Source organism: Myxocyprinus asiaticus, chromosome 15 (assembly GCF_019703515.2).
Source record: "Myxocyprinus asiaticus isolate MX2 ecotype Aquarium Trade chromosome 15, UBuf_Myxa_2, whole genome shotgun sequence".
NCBI classification, from domain to species: Eukaryota; Metazoa; Chordata; class Actinopteri; order Cypriniformes; family Catostomidae; genus Myxocyprinus; species Myxocyprinus asiaticus.
Window position 1 is genome coordinate 11814737 of NC_059358.1, and position 16897 is coordinate 11831633.

General features: G+C 37.1%; 2 protein-coding genes across 5 annotated transcripts in view; one reads left to right on the forward strand and one right to left on the reverse strand.

The window, feature by feature from the left end:
• LOC127452506 (dolichyl-diphosphooligosaccharide--protein glycosyltransferase subunit STT3B-like) overlaps positions 1-9290 on the forward strand; it is a 66107-nt gene extending 56817 nt beyond the window's left edge. Inside the window, exons 9-16 of the mRNA XM_051717989.1 lie at positions 1524-1678; positions 1846-2057; positions 3247-3434; positions 4921-5092; positions 5301-5474; positions 5603-5716; positions 5811-6017; positions 7614-9290. Coding sequence (XP_051573949.1) covers positions 1524-1678; positions 1846-2057; positions 3247-3434; positions 4921-5092; positions 5301-5474; positions 5603-5716; positions 5811-6017; positions 7614-7694 — 1303 coding nt within the window. The 3' untranslated portion in view covers positions 7695-9290. The remainder of the gene's footprint in view (positions 1-1523; positions 1679-1845; positions 2058-3246; positions 3435-4920; positions 5093-5300; positions 5475-5602; positions 5717-5810; positions 6018-7613) is intronic.
• Positions 8695-16897, reverse strand: part of LOC127452507 (oxysterol-binding protein-related protein 10-like) — a 123551-nt gene continuing 115348 nt past the window's right edge. For all 4 annotated transcript variants that reach the window (XM_051717990.1, XM_051717992.1, XM_051717991.1 and 1 more), the window contains 2 exons: positions 13952-14105; positions 8695-11494 (listed from right to left, as the gene is read on the reverse strand). In XM_051717990.1, coding sequence (XP_051573950.1) covers positions 11450-11494; positions 13952-14105 — 199 coding nt within the window. In that variant the 3' untranslated portion in view covers positions 8695-11449. The remainder of the gene's footprint in view (positions 11495-13951; positions 14106-16897) is intronic.

Genomic DNA, 16897 nt, shown 5'->3' on the forward strand with positions numbered 1-16897 from the left:
ACCGTCAAATGAAGTATACTTTCACAGGCTTATGTTATGTGGTATGTTATGCTGCTAATATAATTTGTCATGAAAAACTGTATTACTCGCTATTGAACCCCAAAGTATGTCTGAAAGATTATGTCTGAATAGCTCCCTTCAGTTGACATTCATTCACACCGCCTACGAACACGGGTGGTTAGTGGGTCAGCACAAGCACGGCAGTGTTTCTACCTCTCTTCCCTGCAGCCATAAACCCACATTTGTCTCTTTGCCAGCTTGAACTTGTTCTTTGCCCTCAGTGAAACACTGCCCATCATAAATTCATAAACGTGTAACTCCCTCTATGCAGCAATGCTCTGCAGGGAGATCCGTGGTCCTGTTGAGCTCTCGCTGTGTGCAGTCAGCTGTACGCACTGCAGTCGGCACTACAGATACAGAAGGTCAGGTCATGAGATAATGATCAGAACACTGATAGTTGTCAAAATTTAGCGCAGTAATGCAGCAAAACTGTGAGGAAGAACAGCACTAATTTGACAGTTATAGACCCGTGCTTTACCCTTATTTTTTTGATAAACAGAGTGAAACAAATGTAGAACTCTGGACAAGCAAAACCTCTCTGAGTTTGCTGCCTTGTTTTTGTGGAAAACTTCAGTCCTCTGGGGGAGAAACTTTGTTCAACATTTTGAGATGCTCCCCGCTGCTCTGTTGGCTTTAAAGTTGGCTTTACTCTTCAAAGATTTGTTTTGATGTGGATTTTGTAGACGTTTTGCCCCCAGAACTGTGAGAATCCAACTGAACTCTGAGCTTCATTGTAAGTGGTGCTTGCTAAGGAAGCATCATACTTTGGGTTAGAGATTTTTCAAAATCCCTAATCCTTAACCCTTAAATGCATACCTCGGGTCCTTATTGACCCGGGACCTCAATTCACCTCATTCATTTTTGATATATAAGATTAATATATAAGAGTTATGCCCTCACTTCTGTAGTATTTTTCAACATTTTTCTTATAAATCATAATATAAAACATAATAAAAATGCCAAAACTGCAATTGTATTTAGTGACCCGAGATATGTAATAGTGTCGCAATATACAGTATACTGTATTTCCACTTCTATAAGTATAAATATATTTTTGGGATTATCTCATATATTTATATGAATTATTAGCATCATGATGCAAATTATCAGTTGCATCGAGATGTTTTAATAAAGATCTCGGGCTGTCTTTTCAATATAGCCTAATGGCAGGGGATAATGACTTTAAAGCTAAAAAAAAAAAAAAAAAAAAGGACCCAAAAGTATTAAAGTTGATATTCCAAGACTTACAAAGGCATACAATCAATTTTGGTGAGAAATAACCATAAATGTAATGCTAAAAACAATGCACAAGCTTCTCTCATGGTGCTCCTGAAGGTGCAATGGACGTCAAGTTATTCACTGAAAATGACAGGTTGTTTCTCACCAAAACGTATCGATTCACTTTTTAGCAACATATTTACACAGTAAATTAACTGAAAGCCCTTCCTGCCTGTTCTTCTCAGATACGCGAAGATACACATCCCCATCATTGCCTCGGTCTCAGAGCACCAGCCCACCACCTGGGTCTCCTTCTTCTTTGACCTGCACATCCTGGTCTGCACCTTCCCAGCCGGTCTCTGGTTCTGCATCAAGAATATCAATGATGAGCGAGTCTTTGGTGAGCATGTGTCTATCGTCCCCACTGCTATCATGTTTGTTGGTCTCATGAGTCATTATACAGTACACAACTACAAACTCTAACACTACAGTTAATTAATGTTGATTCTACACTGTAGTGTTTGCTATTGCTGTCCTAACTGAGAATTGTTCTTTATCGCCACCTAGTGGCTCTGTATGCCATCAGTGCAGTGTATTTTGCTGGAGTGATGGTGCGTCTGATGCTGACTCTGACCCCGGTGGTGTGCATGCTCTCGGCCATTGCCTTCTCCAGCGTATTCGAGCACTACCTAGGTGATGACATGAAGCGCGAGAATCCGCCGGCCGAAGACAGCAGTGACGAGGATGACAAGAAGAATCAGGGGAACCTCTATGATAAGGTCAGGGAAAGGTCAAAGGGTCAGTCGTTTTAAATGGGATTATTCTCTGTTATTGTTGCAGAAAATAGACAGGGAAATTGTTAGGTAGGCCATAGTAGGTTTCTGTATGTGGAAGTGGTACATAATTAAAGGAAAACCTGTAGACAAATTTTAAAAATAACTTTTAGCAGATATACTATCTTTCTGTTCTGTATTATCTGTATTTGGAAATAGTTCATACAGTAAACAAATTCTGTCTTTAAAACCATAATGAAATCAATAATAGGGTTTTGTGTCCTGTAGTCCATGTTTGTTAGTTTTTGGATCATCCTTATGATTAAGGCTTTTGGCTTTTTTATTTTGAAAGGATGAGTACTTCGATATTTCACACTTAATTTCCAGTTTAAAGGAATAGTTCATCCAAAAATCATCATTTACTCACTCTCATGCCATCCCAGATGTGTATTATTTTCTTTCTTCTGCAGATCTCAAATGAAGACTTCTAGAAGAATATCTCAGCTCTGTTGGTCCATACAATACAGGTGAATTGTGGCCAGAACTTTGAAGCTCCAAAATCATCTTAAGGCAGCATAAAAGTAATCCATATGACCCCAGTGGTTAAATCTATATGTTCAGGGATATAATAGGTGTGGGTGAGAAAAGAAACAATATTTTTTTGTCCTTTTTTTTTTTTTTTTTTTACTATAAATCTCCAAGACTAATGCAAATCAACAAAAATAAAAGAACGTGGAAGTGAAAGTGGAGATTTATAGTAAAATAAATGACTTAAATATTGAAGGTTTTTTTTACACACACTTATTATATTACTTCTGAAGATATGTATTTAACCACTGGAGTTTTATGGATTACTTTTATGCTGCCTTAATGTGCTTTTTGGAACTTCAAAGTTCTGGCCACCATTCACTTGCATTATATGGACCTACAGAGCTGAGACATTCTTCTAAAAATCTTTGTTTGTACTCAGCAGAATTAAGTAAGTCAAACATATCTGGGATTGCATGAGGGTAAGTAAATGAGGAGAATTTAAATTTTTGGGTAACTATCCCTTTAAATAGCAAATACATCAACACGGGAAAAAACTGCTCAAGTAATTTCAATGGGTCTTTAGAAAACATAAACTGTTTACCATACTGAAGTTTTAGACCTGTTACTTTAACACTAAAAGAGATTTTCTCATGTGTACTTACAGGCAGGCAAAGTCCGAAAGCATGTGTCGGAACAGGACCGTCCGGAGGAGGGTTTGGGGCCCAACATTAAGAGCATTGTTACCATGCTTATGCTGATGCTCTTGATGATGTTTGCTGTGCACTGTACCTGGGTCACCAGCAATGCCTACTCCAGTCCCAGCGTAGTACTGGCATCATACAACCACGATGGGTTAGAACACATTAACGTTGACCCAAACATAGTAACACATGGTTACCATATAAAATACTGGCTGCATGCTGCTGTTATGTCAAATATTTTAATCAGTTCATTTACTTAAAGGGATTGTTCACCCAAAAATTAAAATTCTCTCATTATTAACTCGCCCTCATGCCATCCCAGATGTGTGTGACTTACTTTCTTCTGCTGAACACAAAGATTTTTTTAGAAGATTATTTCAGCTCTGTAAGTCCATACAAAGTGAATGGTTGCCAAAACTTTGAAGCTCCAAAATGCACATAAACACAGCATAAAAGTAAGCCATATGACTCCAATGTTTTAATCCATATTTTCAGAAGCGATGTGATAGGTTTGGGTGAGAAACAGTTCAATATTTAAGTCCTTCTTTTGTTTTTGGTGAGTTGCATTCTTCATGCATATAGCCCCCTACTGGGTAGGGAGGAGAATTTATGGTAAAAACGGACGTCAGTATTGATCTGTTTCTTTCCCTCACTTATCATATCGCTTAAGAAGATATGGATATAACCACTGGAATCTTATGGATTACTTTTATGCTGTGTTCCTGTGCATTTTGGAGCTTCAAAATCTTGGCACCCATTCACTTGCATTGAATGGACCAACAGAGCTGAGATATTCTTCGAAAAAAGTCTTCATTTGTGTTCAGCAGAAGAAAGTCATACACATCTGGGATGGCATGAGGGTGAGTTAATAATGAGAGAATTTTCTTTTTTGGGCGAACTATCCCTTTAAGTTCTCAATCTTAATAATTAGCACATTTATTACATCTTACCCGTAAAATTAAATCACCTTTTTTTTTTTTTTTTTTTTAATTGTATGCAATGATATTAATAATGAAGCCTAGAATAGAAGATTAAGAACCGTGCTGAGAACTAAATATTGTAGAACTATTATATTTAAAAAGAAAATGTTTTTTATATTTCTGTTATGTCAAATACTTTGATCTACATTAACAGATTCTCAATCGGAATAATTTGTGAATTTATTACTACTTACTCATAAAATTAAATCAACTGATATTTTATGTGATATACTGTACCTATTGAACAAGATTCCATTAGGCAGAACTATCAGATGTTATATCTAGAATAGAATATGGAGAACTATACTAATAACTATTATATTAAGAATACTGTGTATACTACTGTCCAATATTTTAGTCATTAACATATATTCTCAATTTGAATAATTTGCAAATGTATTACCTCTTCCCCATAAATTCAAATCAGCTTCAACTTGTGCAGTAACATGTATAACTAAGCCTAGAATGGAATATTAAGAACTGGATCAGATATTATCCATGTTTATAAATAAAAAAAGAGGAATTCATTACAGAGGATTTTTTATTTTATTTTATTTTTACATTTTTGTCCAATTTTGCTCTGAGTGCATTTTAATTTCTTACCCTGCCTGTTAGTCATTCATGGTATTTTCTTCATTCATTTGTAATCACCTCCAGGTCAAGGAATATTCTTGACGATTTCCGTGAAGCATATTACTGGCTCCGGCAGAACACTGATGAGCACGCTCGCGTCATGTCCTGGTGGGACTACGGCTATCAGATCGCAGGCATGGCCAATCGCACAACACTGGTGGACAACAACACATGGAATAACAGTCACATAGCACTGGTGAGTCAGACACAACAATATTCACTTTGAAGAGGACAACAGGATCTGATTTGCTGTAATACAAGAATATATGGCAGCATTGTCCAAAACATCTGGAAATGAAATATTATTGATTTAGTTTTATATAAAAGCATTGCAAAGTGTCAATACTTGGTCTTAGTGGTCATATCTCGGGGACATTATGATCAATATTCTGTTTCCTCTGCAGGTCGGTAAAGCCATGTCCTCCAATGAGAGTGCAGCCTATGAGATTATGAAGTCGCTGGATGTGGATTATGTTCTGATTATCTTTGGGGGAGTGATTGGCTACTCGGGCGATGACATTAACAAGTTCCTGTGGATGGTGCGCATTGCAGAGGGCGAGCACCCTAAAGATATACGGGTCAGTGTGTGCATATGAATCCTGGCTGTTTATAGCAACACCCTATCATTATGCCAGGTTTTGCACAGGCAAGCACCACTCACATTTTCTTCAGGAAATGTAAAAGTCTATTTTTTGTACTTTTGTAGGAGAGTGATTATTTTACACCCCAGGGGGAGTTTAGAGTGGATAAGGCCGGCTCTCCCACCCTGCTCAACTGCCTGATGTACAAAATGTCTTACTACCGCTTCGGAGAAATGCAAGTGAGTGTATCTTCCCCATAGTAATTAAACCATTTAACAAAGTCATTTTGACCATCCTTAGTGGACTGTCTCCTAATTCCGAACATCTGCACAGCTGGATTTCCGCACACCTCCTGGATTTGACCGGACGCGGAACGCTGAGATCGGCAACAAGGACATCCGTCTGAAGCACCTAGAGGAGGCGTTCACTTCCGAACACTGGCTGGTGCGCATATACAGGGTGAAGAAGCCAGAGAACCGTCAGGCTCTGGACCACAAGCTCCGCAACATCGCAGCCAAGCAGAAGTACACCTCAAAAAAGGTTCTCCCTTTATAACATCAAACAATCAGATTTTCTGTTTTCAATATTTGTGAATATTAGCTCTTGCATTGAAAGATAGTTTAGAACCATACTGTCCTACATGAGCAAAAAAAGGAACTATGCCAACCGTGAAATGGTTAAAAATATATCTGTTTACATTATTGTTAAAATTATTTTAATTACAGTTGCACAAATTTTATCCCCCAGTTTTCATTAGTACAATATGAAAAAACAAACTGTCATTACGATATTCTCATTACCACCGTCAGGGTACCCACGCGTCCCGAAAAACCTGGAATTTTGCAATGCAGTTTTCAAGTCATGGAAAAGTCCTAGAAAATTAGAAAAATGCCTAAATGTCCCGGAAAATAGTTATTTATCCTGGAAAATATTTTAATATAATAAATCTGACTGTATTGCTAACAAGGTTTTTGTTACATATACAAAAACATGGTAATGATCGGGACTCGGAATAGGAGTCAAATACATACATTTGTAACATTTTGTCACTGCCGCCAGCTGCGCATTGTGAAACAATGTCAACGGTTAGCTGTCATGAACAAATCCGTGTCACATAATGTACATTCCCTGCTCATCTGCTGTCATCTCTGCTTTACTCTGATGAAATAGTTTGTGTTGATATAGTGCAAAATATGATTTTTATTGTAAAAATGGCATTAGCTATAAAAACAATGTAATGGAATATGACATATTTTGACGAATGCGCACGATGTCTCAATGCACAATTAATCAAATAAAAATTGCGAGTCGTCCTAGTGTGATAATTCAGCCACAAAAGTCTGTAATCTGCAAGTGATGCATGCTTCAAAATTAACAAGTGAAGCTGGCCGCTCACACTGAAAACACCTCATCATGATCATCACACGCTCTCTTGTGTGTAAGATGACAGAGAGCAGAGCACTCTGAAGTGCGCAGCACATACTATGCATTTATTTAAATCACAGCTTTACGGGGATTAATAATCACATTGTGATTATGTAGCAAACTGCTTATCTGGAGGCGAGAAACTTCCATCAAAAACACAAAAACACCTAAATAAAAGCTTGATTTAAATGGGCGCATGTGTTTTTGCTTAAATATGACACTTGTTGTGCACATAAAATTAGCTGGAAATGTCCTTGAAAAGAGTGGGAACCCTGTGTGAAGGTGTGAAAATAATATTTAATTGTAAAATACATATACATTATAGTAGTGCTCCGTTGGTACTGCCTTTCATTTTTGCTGATAAAAAACAACAGCATCTTTTTTTTTTTTTTAAGAGCTATACAGGGAAAAAACAAATACTGTTATGGTAATGAGAATCATCATTGGGAATAATGAAACAATGGAAATAGTACAAAAAATGTCAGGACGCATAATGGTAATGTGAATTGGGGTAAAATGTGCTTTAGTGACCTGAAAATAATGTCTTAAAAAATCTTAATGATCCTATATGTAGGTTTCATTTTCTTTATGCAAAGCATATTTTCAGATGTATTTAGTATCTGCACTTGGTAAAACTCTTGTAAAACTGTAGTAAACATTCACAAGTCATTTTAAGTTCAAATAACCGCTTTTTCATTTTGCGCTTTACAGACAGCCAAGAGGAAGAGGGGATTCATCAAAAACAAGTTGGCTCTGAAAAAAGGCAAGAAACTGACCAAGAAGTCTGTTTAGCTATTGAATGATAAAGTTTGAGAACGGAAAAAAGGAAACAAACAAAAAACAAGGACAAATGCAACTAGTAAATAATCCACCAATCTAGAAGAACAAATATATGTCGTCTGGCACCGCCCACCTGAGAATATTTGATTGGAGGCTTTGATCCTGTGATTGCCATGACGACCACGGATGGTTCCATGATCAGTTTGACGATGGAGATCTGCACCAGTTTTAACTCTGGACTTTTTGTTGTTTTTTTCTTTGTTTTTTGGTTTTCTTTTGTAATTGAATGTGCTGGTGACGCAAGACAAGCTGCCCGTTTCTAAAACGGTGGTCACTATTTTTGTGGTACAGTTTAACATAATCCAACCGAATGCTAAAACAACCAACAAATAGGATTTCATTATGCTCAGTGAAACATGGAGCACCAAAGAAATGTTTTTGTTTAGTCAGCCTGTGTGAATTAGCCTTAGATAAAAAAGATTGGAAAATAAAAGCTACAGAATCCAAGGAATGTGGAATGTGGAGGGAAACGCCCCTTAAAAGCTCTCTTGGTTTTAGCTGACGTCTGACTAACCTTTTTTTTTTTTTTTTTTGTGTGACAGAATGCAGTAGGTGTCTTTGTGGCTCTGAATTTGAGTTTCTTTCCAAGGCAGACATTGAAAAGGACTCCATTATTAGTAACGTTTATCTATTGTGATTTTTGATTATAAATCATTTTGTTACATCATTTTGAATTTTGTTCTTTTTCTATCGGTTGGAAGATTTTAAAGGTTTCTGCAATAATTCGAAAATCAAAATGGTTGTTTGATGAAGAATCGGGTTTTATTTCTTTATTGCTCATGTCTTGTTCAGAAGACAGCGCTGTGGCTCGTAATCTACTGCACACAGTTTGCAAAGACGCTGATGGATGTTTCCCCACCGCCTTTTTGATTACAAGTTTCGGGCCAATTAGGAATCCCGAATTTTTTTTTTTTATTATTATTATTTCCTCCTAAACGACTGTCTGCCAGGAAAAAGAATGAATTGAATTAGTTGTAGGTTTATAAAATGCTGCATTACTAGCCTGAATGCACTTTGTCTTAGTTCACCATAATGTGGATCCACTACTGAGAAGCATGCAGGTGGAGAGTGTGTGTTTTTATATTCCAATCTCTCTTTTTTCTTTTCTTTTTTTTTTTTATGTTTAAAAGGGTGCTTCCTGCAACATCAAATGGGATTTTTCTTACATCGGTTATTCAGGGCTGTCATTTAAAACTGTTTTTTGTTTTCTGCCTTTATAGTTTTCAACCTGACATATTGCTTTTGCTTTTTGTTGTAAAATTGGAAGGGAAAATTTGATCCATTTCCCCCCTTTCTGCATAACACATCCGTATATTATTCTTAGAGGGCTCTGAGTCTTAGGAAGGTATTTATTAAAAAGAATAAAAATTGAAATTAAGAGGAGGAGGCCTTTCATCCTGAAATGCAAAAACGTTTCTTTTTGGAGTGAAAATGTATTCCATAAATTGTAAAAAAAAAAAAAAAAAAAAAAAAAAAGAGCGAGAGAAAAAGATGCTGTTGTGAGAATGAGTGATGCCATTGTGATTAAAAAAAAAACTTAATGGATAAGGCTGATTCTTTCATTAAGACTTATTCATCACCTCACTTTTCATTTGGGATTATCTTTGTAAACAAGTCGTTGTATCGTGTTGTTGTAATACTTCAGGTGTCCTCTAGATGGCAGCTCTAGTACATGAAAAGAATACTAGCAAATCGGTTAGCTTTTTGCAACACCTCGAATTTAGAGGAGATGGTAAAAACTTAAACCATCACACTTTAGTACATTTATGTAGCACAAGTAACATTTCGTCATATCAGTTTTGTTAAATGCCCTTACAGAAGGTGAGAATAGGCATTTATACAGGTTATTTCAGGGTTTCCAATTTATGTATTTTTGATGTTTTTAATTCTGCCCACATAAAGACTCAGGGTTTTCATGGTCTTGGAAAACCTGGAAATATCCATGAAAATTAAGAAAATCTTTAAAGTCATTGACATTTTTAAAGCGAATCTAAATTGTTGTAGTTTTGCTTTGCATTGGGGTCCAGAAAGCTGAAAGTTCCACAAAAAAAAAAAAAAAAAAGATTTTTTATTTTATCTTATTGAAGACTTTTGTACATTTAAAAGTATAAACGTCTAAAGTATGTACACGTAAGCGATTGTACTCATCTATTAATTCCAATGAATGTTACCTGTCATATGGAAATCCCCCCCAACAATCGATATAAAATGATTTTTGACTGTCATTATGTAGTATGAACAACAGGTGTGGGAACTCTGAATGCAATGCCCATTATTACGTCATACACTCAAATTATATTAAGATTTACGCATTTCAATCGCATAACAAAATTCCACCAATTTGAATGACGTAATATTTACCAAAATAAAAAACAAAACTAGTTTAGATGTTAATAAATTACCCAATTAAATTTGGATGGATTTTTTGTTTTCTACAACTGAAATGCGTATATCTTAAACACAGCCTAAAGTATTTGTGTGTGTGTGTGTTTGTGTAAGAAGCTGTTGACTTTAGCTTATTTACAGATATGGTGGGATCACTTGTCTTTTGTTGAGGTGTCTTTATTTTAACAAGAACATATCGTGTTTGGTAACGCCATCTCTGTGGTCATACATTGGAATCGCTTGTATAGGGACTTTGCTGACGGAAAGTGTTGCGTGCATCCCACATTCATTCATACATTCAAAAATTTGCAGAGCAAGCCATGAAAAGGTGTTTCTTCATTAAAAAATTATATTTGTTGACCATTATGATCTGAGTATCCCAGAAACCTACAACAGCAATTAAAATATTTTTTGCATTACAAATGTTGCTGGGGCATACAATCAGCTGATGAACAATAGGGTTTCATTTAAAATAATTTGAAGAAAAACCTTTGAATTGATTTGTAAAAAGTGAATTAGACTAAGTAAAAAGAGCCTATGATGTAAATGAAAATAATAAAAACACTAAACATAAACATCAAAAGGTCAAAGAACATCTTTAAAAATCAACCTAGGTTTAATGAAAATATAAATTAGCGACTGAAATGCATGCTTGGTCTTCCTAATTCATGGGGAAAATACATTTGCATATGATTTTAAAATTCGTAAATTAAATATCCATTTATTATTATTATTATTTTAAGCTGAGCTCACTTCAAAGCCTTCAGGAACCACCAGAGTGAAAGTTCTATTCTGTCATGCAGATAACTGTCAGTCTACTGAAATCGATCAAATCATTTGAAAATGAGGGGCGAGGTCACTTTAACATAAGTATATAAAACACACTACATTACATTGCAGCTCTGTGTTCACTGGTCTCATATACCTCCAGCATCAATATCTGCCTCTATTTTATCATAATCAAATATAACAGCTACTAGTCACTTCCTTTGACACCGATATAGATGCTACATCACTCTCCTGTGTGAATAATCACTTCACTAAGTATTAATTAGAAGTATTATACAAATATAAAGCTATTGCACAATGTCATTTCAGGCCTCCACGTCCAAATCTTCTTCATCCGAAGGGTCTTTTGAGGTATTTTAACCACCCTCGTATCCATCTGTTTGACTTTACTCTTTTTGGCACCATTATGGATCAACCCCTTTCCCTGCTCCTTGTGTCTAATTGGTTGGCCAGCCCCTCTCTTACATGGCCACTCACACCCATGGGCTTGGGGTCTGTGATGGACTGATACCATTTGGCTCCAGGTGTCCTCATCACTTTGTCTTCCATAGAGGATTGTGGTACACCCATCCTTCCCCCTGGAGGCAAATCAAAGACAAACAAATTTTATGCACGTGTCTAGACAGCTAATCACAGAATGTTGATGAAAATCAATGTTGGGGAGTAATTAACTAAAAGTAGCAATGGTATTATCCAAACTTTTAGTAGTGCAATAGTAGCTCAGCTCTTCGCAATAGTGTAGCTTTTCCAGTAACAAGCTACATTTTCCAACAAGTAGCACTGTAGCATCACAGAAACTACATTTGTCACTTAAACCGTCTTATCGCTCTCATATGTAGTGCTGAATCCAAGACATTTATGTGAATCGGTTCTGTCAGACAATTCATGTAAATTATCCAATTAGAGAAAAAAAAAAAAAACGATTCACTTGCATTAGAACGTTTGGAATTCATTTTAGTGAGTTGGTTCATGTAAATGAACTAGTTCATATAAATGATTAACTAATTCACTTTAGCCCATGCATAGCCTTAAAGGTTGTCCCTTCCACATTTCTGATTGGCGAGCCGGTGCTGAAATGTTTCGTTTTTAATGTTTTGCCTCATGTTTGTTGCGGTTGTCATCACTTATCAATTTTTCATTTTCAACTTCAACTTTACTGGCAGGATTGTTTACATTAAATATTGCCAAAGCATTAATACACGCAACAGAAGATGACAAAAAATATATTATAATGATAATAGTAATAACCATAGAATATAAAATATCTCTTACTTTTCTGTGGATTTTCTGTGAAAGTATTACGACTAGACCAACACTTTAACCTAATGAGCTGCCATCAGAGGCTGCATTTTGATTTTCATAGGCATGCTCCCAATGCAAAGACTGTTCCAAACGGTAGGTATCTTCATTATGCTGCCTTCTAAGATATCTTGTTTTGGCATCGTATGTATACTTCACTGGGTAGGCAATGCTAGAATGAACTGTAAAGCGTTTGGTGGAAAAATAAATCCAACATGGTGGACAAAGCAAGATAATTTTTGATTATAAATATACTTATAGTCTATTCAGTACTAAAAAGTACAAACAAAATTGTTTAAAACAATAGAAAACTGTCTATTTTACCCCAAATGTGTTTTATGTAAGGGATAATGTACAGCTAGTTGTAATCGCAAAATAAACCCTGACAGGGTGATCAGGACCCCGACATGAAGCGGATATAAAAAAAAATACAATAAAAAATGAACATTAAATAAACCAAATAAATAAATGGAGATTAAATACTGATTTGCATTGAAATTATAATAATTAGGTGAGAAGTAATAAAATCTAAAACAAATATATTTATTTTGTAAATAGTGCGTCTGACTCATCGTGCATTTTATTACAAGACTGCTTGCCAAATAAATAACTAAATGAACATGAAACATTGATTTGAGTTGAAATTATTTTATTAGCTCTCTTGTAGAGATCGCACAGTGATCTAAGCAGGAAAGATGACTCCCAATATGTGGATGTGCGGTTGTTACTCAGAGACATCAGACCGCTAGATGGCACCATACTCCAGAGCGGCGCGTAATACGTATATATATGTTCATTAGAATATCACTTCATTCCTCTCACAAACCCTGTATTGCAATCAGTTGCTAGTCGGGTCTCCCAAGCTCTGCGGGAGGAGTGCTATTTAAATGACGTGCAGAGTTGCCTTTCATGTACAGTGTTCCAAATCGGTCACTTTTGAGGCTCCATTTCAGTTAGGATGCTGTTATAGATGACAGCTGCCTATGTTGGCAGGAGACAGTGAGGCATCTCACAAGATTTTGGAAAAGTTCCAACAGTTCCAATTTTGTCAAAAAATATCTACTCAATGTGCTATTAAAATTGTTAAATATTTTGCATACTTTATTTCTATGATTTTGCAATCTGAGATACATTTTCAGGATTTTAAAAGATTTGTCTTGTAGTAGGACAAAATTGGCAATCTTTAATCGCTTACTGCGTCATGTTCACCGTCAGCTGATTAATTGCCTTTGCAATGAATTCTAGCCTCCAACAAAGTTCTGGCAGTGTCAGAAATTTTGTCACAGTCGTGCAGTGTGACTGCTTCTATGATGGCCAGATTAGATAAAACACCCAGTCAACACAGCCAATCATTCAGTCTGACATAAATTTACTCAAGATCTCACTGGGATTGTGCAGAATTTTGCTCTCGGCTTAAGGGTAATTTGAGCATTGCCTAATTAGCATTCATGACTTGTTCCAGTGCCATGGTCCCCACCACTTTACGTCACTTTGGTGATATAGTGCCATATTGACTTGTGTAGTCTATTGCAGTGAAGCACCAGTGCAGTCTCTGCAAAAGGGTGTATTGAAAGGTGGGGACACACAGGGGCGCTCAACTCGAATGACTCAAGCACTCTTTTTAAGCTTAAAATGTCTAAAGGGACTTCACGTGCAAGTGAAGGCCACAAGACTGCAAGTCCACACCAAGTGTGCAATATGGGCCAGGGCCTTGGAGTGGGATTAGAAAGCCTCACCTCTTTGATGAAGTATTTGGGTTTCCAGGGGGTACTGCTGGCTGCTCTCTGCTTCCCTTCTCTTCTCTGTCTCTCCTCCAGCTGGTGTTTGTGTTCAGTGGCCGTATCGATGTCACCCGCCTTCAGCGCCACTGTCACATGCTGCCATAGCCGCCTGTCAATCATTGATGCACAATAGGGTGAGGAAGGAACATCATGATCAATACCATAAGACCCTGTTTACAGCTGGTATTAACATCTGTCTCACTCAAATCATATTCGGAACAGTAGGCATTTGTAGTGTAGACGCTACTTCTATTTGTTTATTGTCTATTGATCTATTTGATTTTTTTTGTCTATTGCAGACAGTCTGAGCACTGATGGAGGGATTGTGCATTCTTGGTGTAACTCAGGCAGTTGTTATTGCTATCCTGTACCTGTCCCGCAGGTGTGATATTCAGATGTACCGATCCTGTGCAGGTGTTGTTATACGTGGTCTGCCACTGCGAGGACGAACAGCCGTCCTTTCTGTCTCCCTGTAGCGCTGTCTTAAGCGTCTCACAGTACGGATATTGCAGTTTATTGCCCTTGCCACATCTGCAGTCCTCATGCCTCCATGCAGCATGCCTAAGGCACGTTCACGCAGATGAGAAGGGACCCTGGGCATCTTTCTTTTGGTGTTTTTCAGAGTCAGTAGAAAGGTCTCTTTAGTGTCCTAAGTTTTTTTTAACTGTGACCTTAATTGCCTACCGTCTGTAGCTGTTAGTGTCTTAACGACTGTTCCACAGGTGCATGTTCATTAATTGTTTATGGTTCATTGAACAAGCATGGAAAATATTGTTTAAACCCTTTACAATAAAGATCTGTAAAGTTATTTGGATTTTTACAAAATTATCTTTAAAATACAATGTCCTGAAAAAGGGATGTTTCTTTTTTTGCTGAGTTTAGCTTCATATGTTGAAATCTGCACATTAAAAAAAAAAAAAAAAAAATCAATGCCTAGAACATGAAATTACCCAATGTTGAAAAAAACACCCATAGATGCACAACACCTCAGAATGCTTGATATCAGCATGCAGTAGTAACACAGATCATGTGAAGCATGCACAACAATACAGGCACTCCACTAAAATAACTAAGAATTCTGCATGAAACAATATGTGTGGTATAGTTGGGAGAAATGGTAAGCTAATTTTTTCATGCTTTCTTTTTTCTTTTCTTGCACTTCATAAACATTCAATACACTGATGTGTACCCTCCCCTCGAATATGAGATGTGCGTTACTACCAGGTGTTATAGTGCCTTTGTAGAGTATCATGGACTATGTACCAAAATTACACATAACAGGCCAGTTCATTAAGCCACCCAATGACAGGAATCAGGGATAATCTGTATGCACTATGAAAATAATGCCCAGTGGACACTACATGACTCAAGCTCATCTCCATTGATGTTTTGAGTCAGCGACTAGTCTGCAACGAGAAGTCTTAGATCTCACGACGAAACGGTCTTGTTGTGTGCGCACTCCTGCAACATGCTGAGACTAGCTCCAGACGCTATGACAGTTTTGAAAACAGCTTGAAATCTAGACGTCTTATTGTCAGGTGTGAGTACTGTCCCGACAAGTGAGAGATCGTTATGAGCCAAAACCAATGGAATATAGAGAGCGCGCAAGAGAAGGGCAAGATAGGAAGCAGAAGACAAAACATTTTTAGAAAATAAAATACAATTTATTTTCTCCATACCCCGTCTTTATTATTTTCAGCTGTTTTTATTATTAACCCCCCCCCCCCCCAATAATCAAAACAAGACAGTACACCCCGCCCCCACCCAATATTTATACCATGATCAATGGAAACATGTAGATGCTTCACGCTGCAATCCACCAAATATTCAAGCCAAATCTGCGCCCTTGGGTGTAACGGTGATGTGTCTCGCTTGTACACTTGTGATCGGACCACCCAAAACGCATCGTAATACCAGTGTACATATGGCCTCAGTTGGGGATGAATGGTGCAATTGAGACACTACAATCCTGTATTGTGCACACCAGCATGACGAAAAAACAAGGCCGTGTAGTGTACTCTTTGCTTAAGGAAGGTGATCCAAGATCAGTTGTCCCAAGTCTAGCCATACTGATCAGACTATGAAAAGCCAGCTCAGATTGTAAATCAGCAGAAGCCGTTTCAAATTTGATCCTCTTTAAGAATCAATGAATCCACACTTTTTGTATGTTTACAAGAGTATCAGAAGCAGCTCTCTGCCTCTGTATCTGTTTTTAATTGCATTATGCAGCTGTGTTAAAGTCAGGCTGATGGCATTAGTCTACTCTGATATCTGGCTGTCTGGACATAGATCTCTCTCTCTCCTCTCCAATAAGCCATTAAGCAGCATGAGAGATTATTAAGTGATCCCTGTAACTCACTCAGGGCCAGCCAGAGTAGTGAAGGGTCATAAGTATTGTATTAAGGCTGTAGAGGGGTAGGAAAAAATAGTTTTCTAAAATGTGCAGTGACATTGGATTGCTGAGCTCTCTGATCTTTCTCACACACTCTTTTATTTCTACTGCTGACTACCTTCATGATGCTTTTATCTGAAGCATAAGAAGTAGGCAACAAAAACTATATAATTTAGAGGTCGACCGGTAGTGGATTTACACTGGTGGCCAAAAGTTTGGAATAATGTACAGATTTAGCTGTTTTGGAAGAAAATTGGTACTTTAATTCACCAAAGTGGCATTCAACTGATCACAAAGTATAATCAAGACATTACTGATATGAAAAACAGCCCCATCACTATTTGAAAAGTCATTTTTGATCAAATCTAGACAGGCCCATTTCCAGCAGCCATCACTCCCACACCTTATCCTTGAGTAATCATGCTAAATTGCTTATTTGGTACTAGAAAATCACTTGCCATTATAGCAAACAGAGTTGAAAGCTATTTGGTTCATTAAATGAAGCTTAA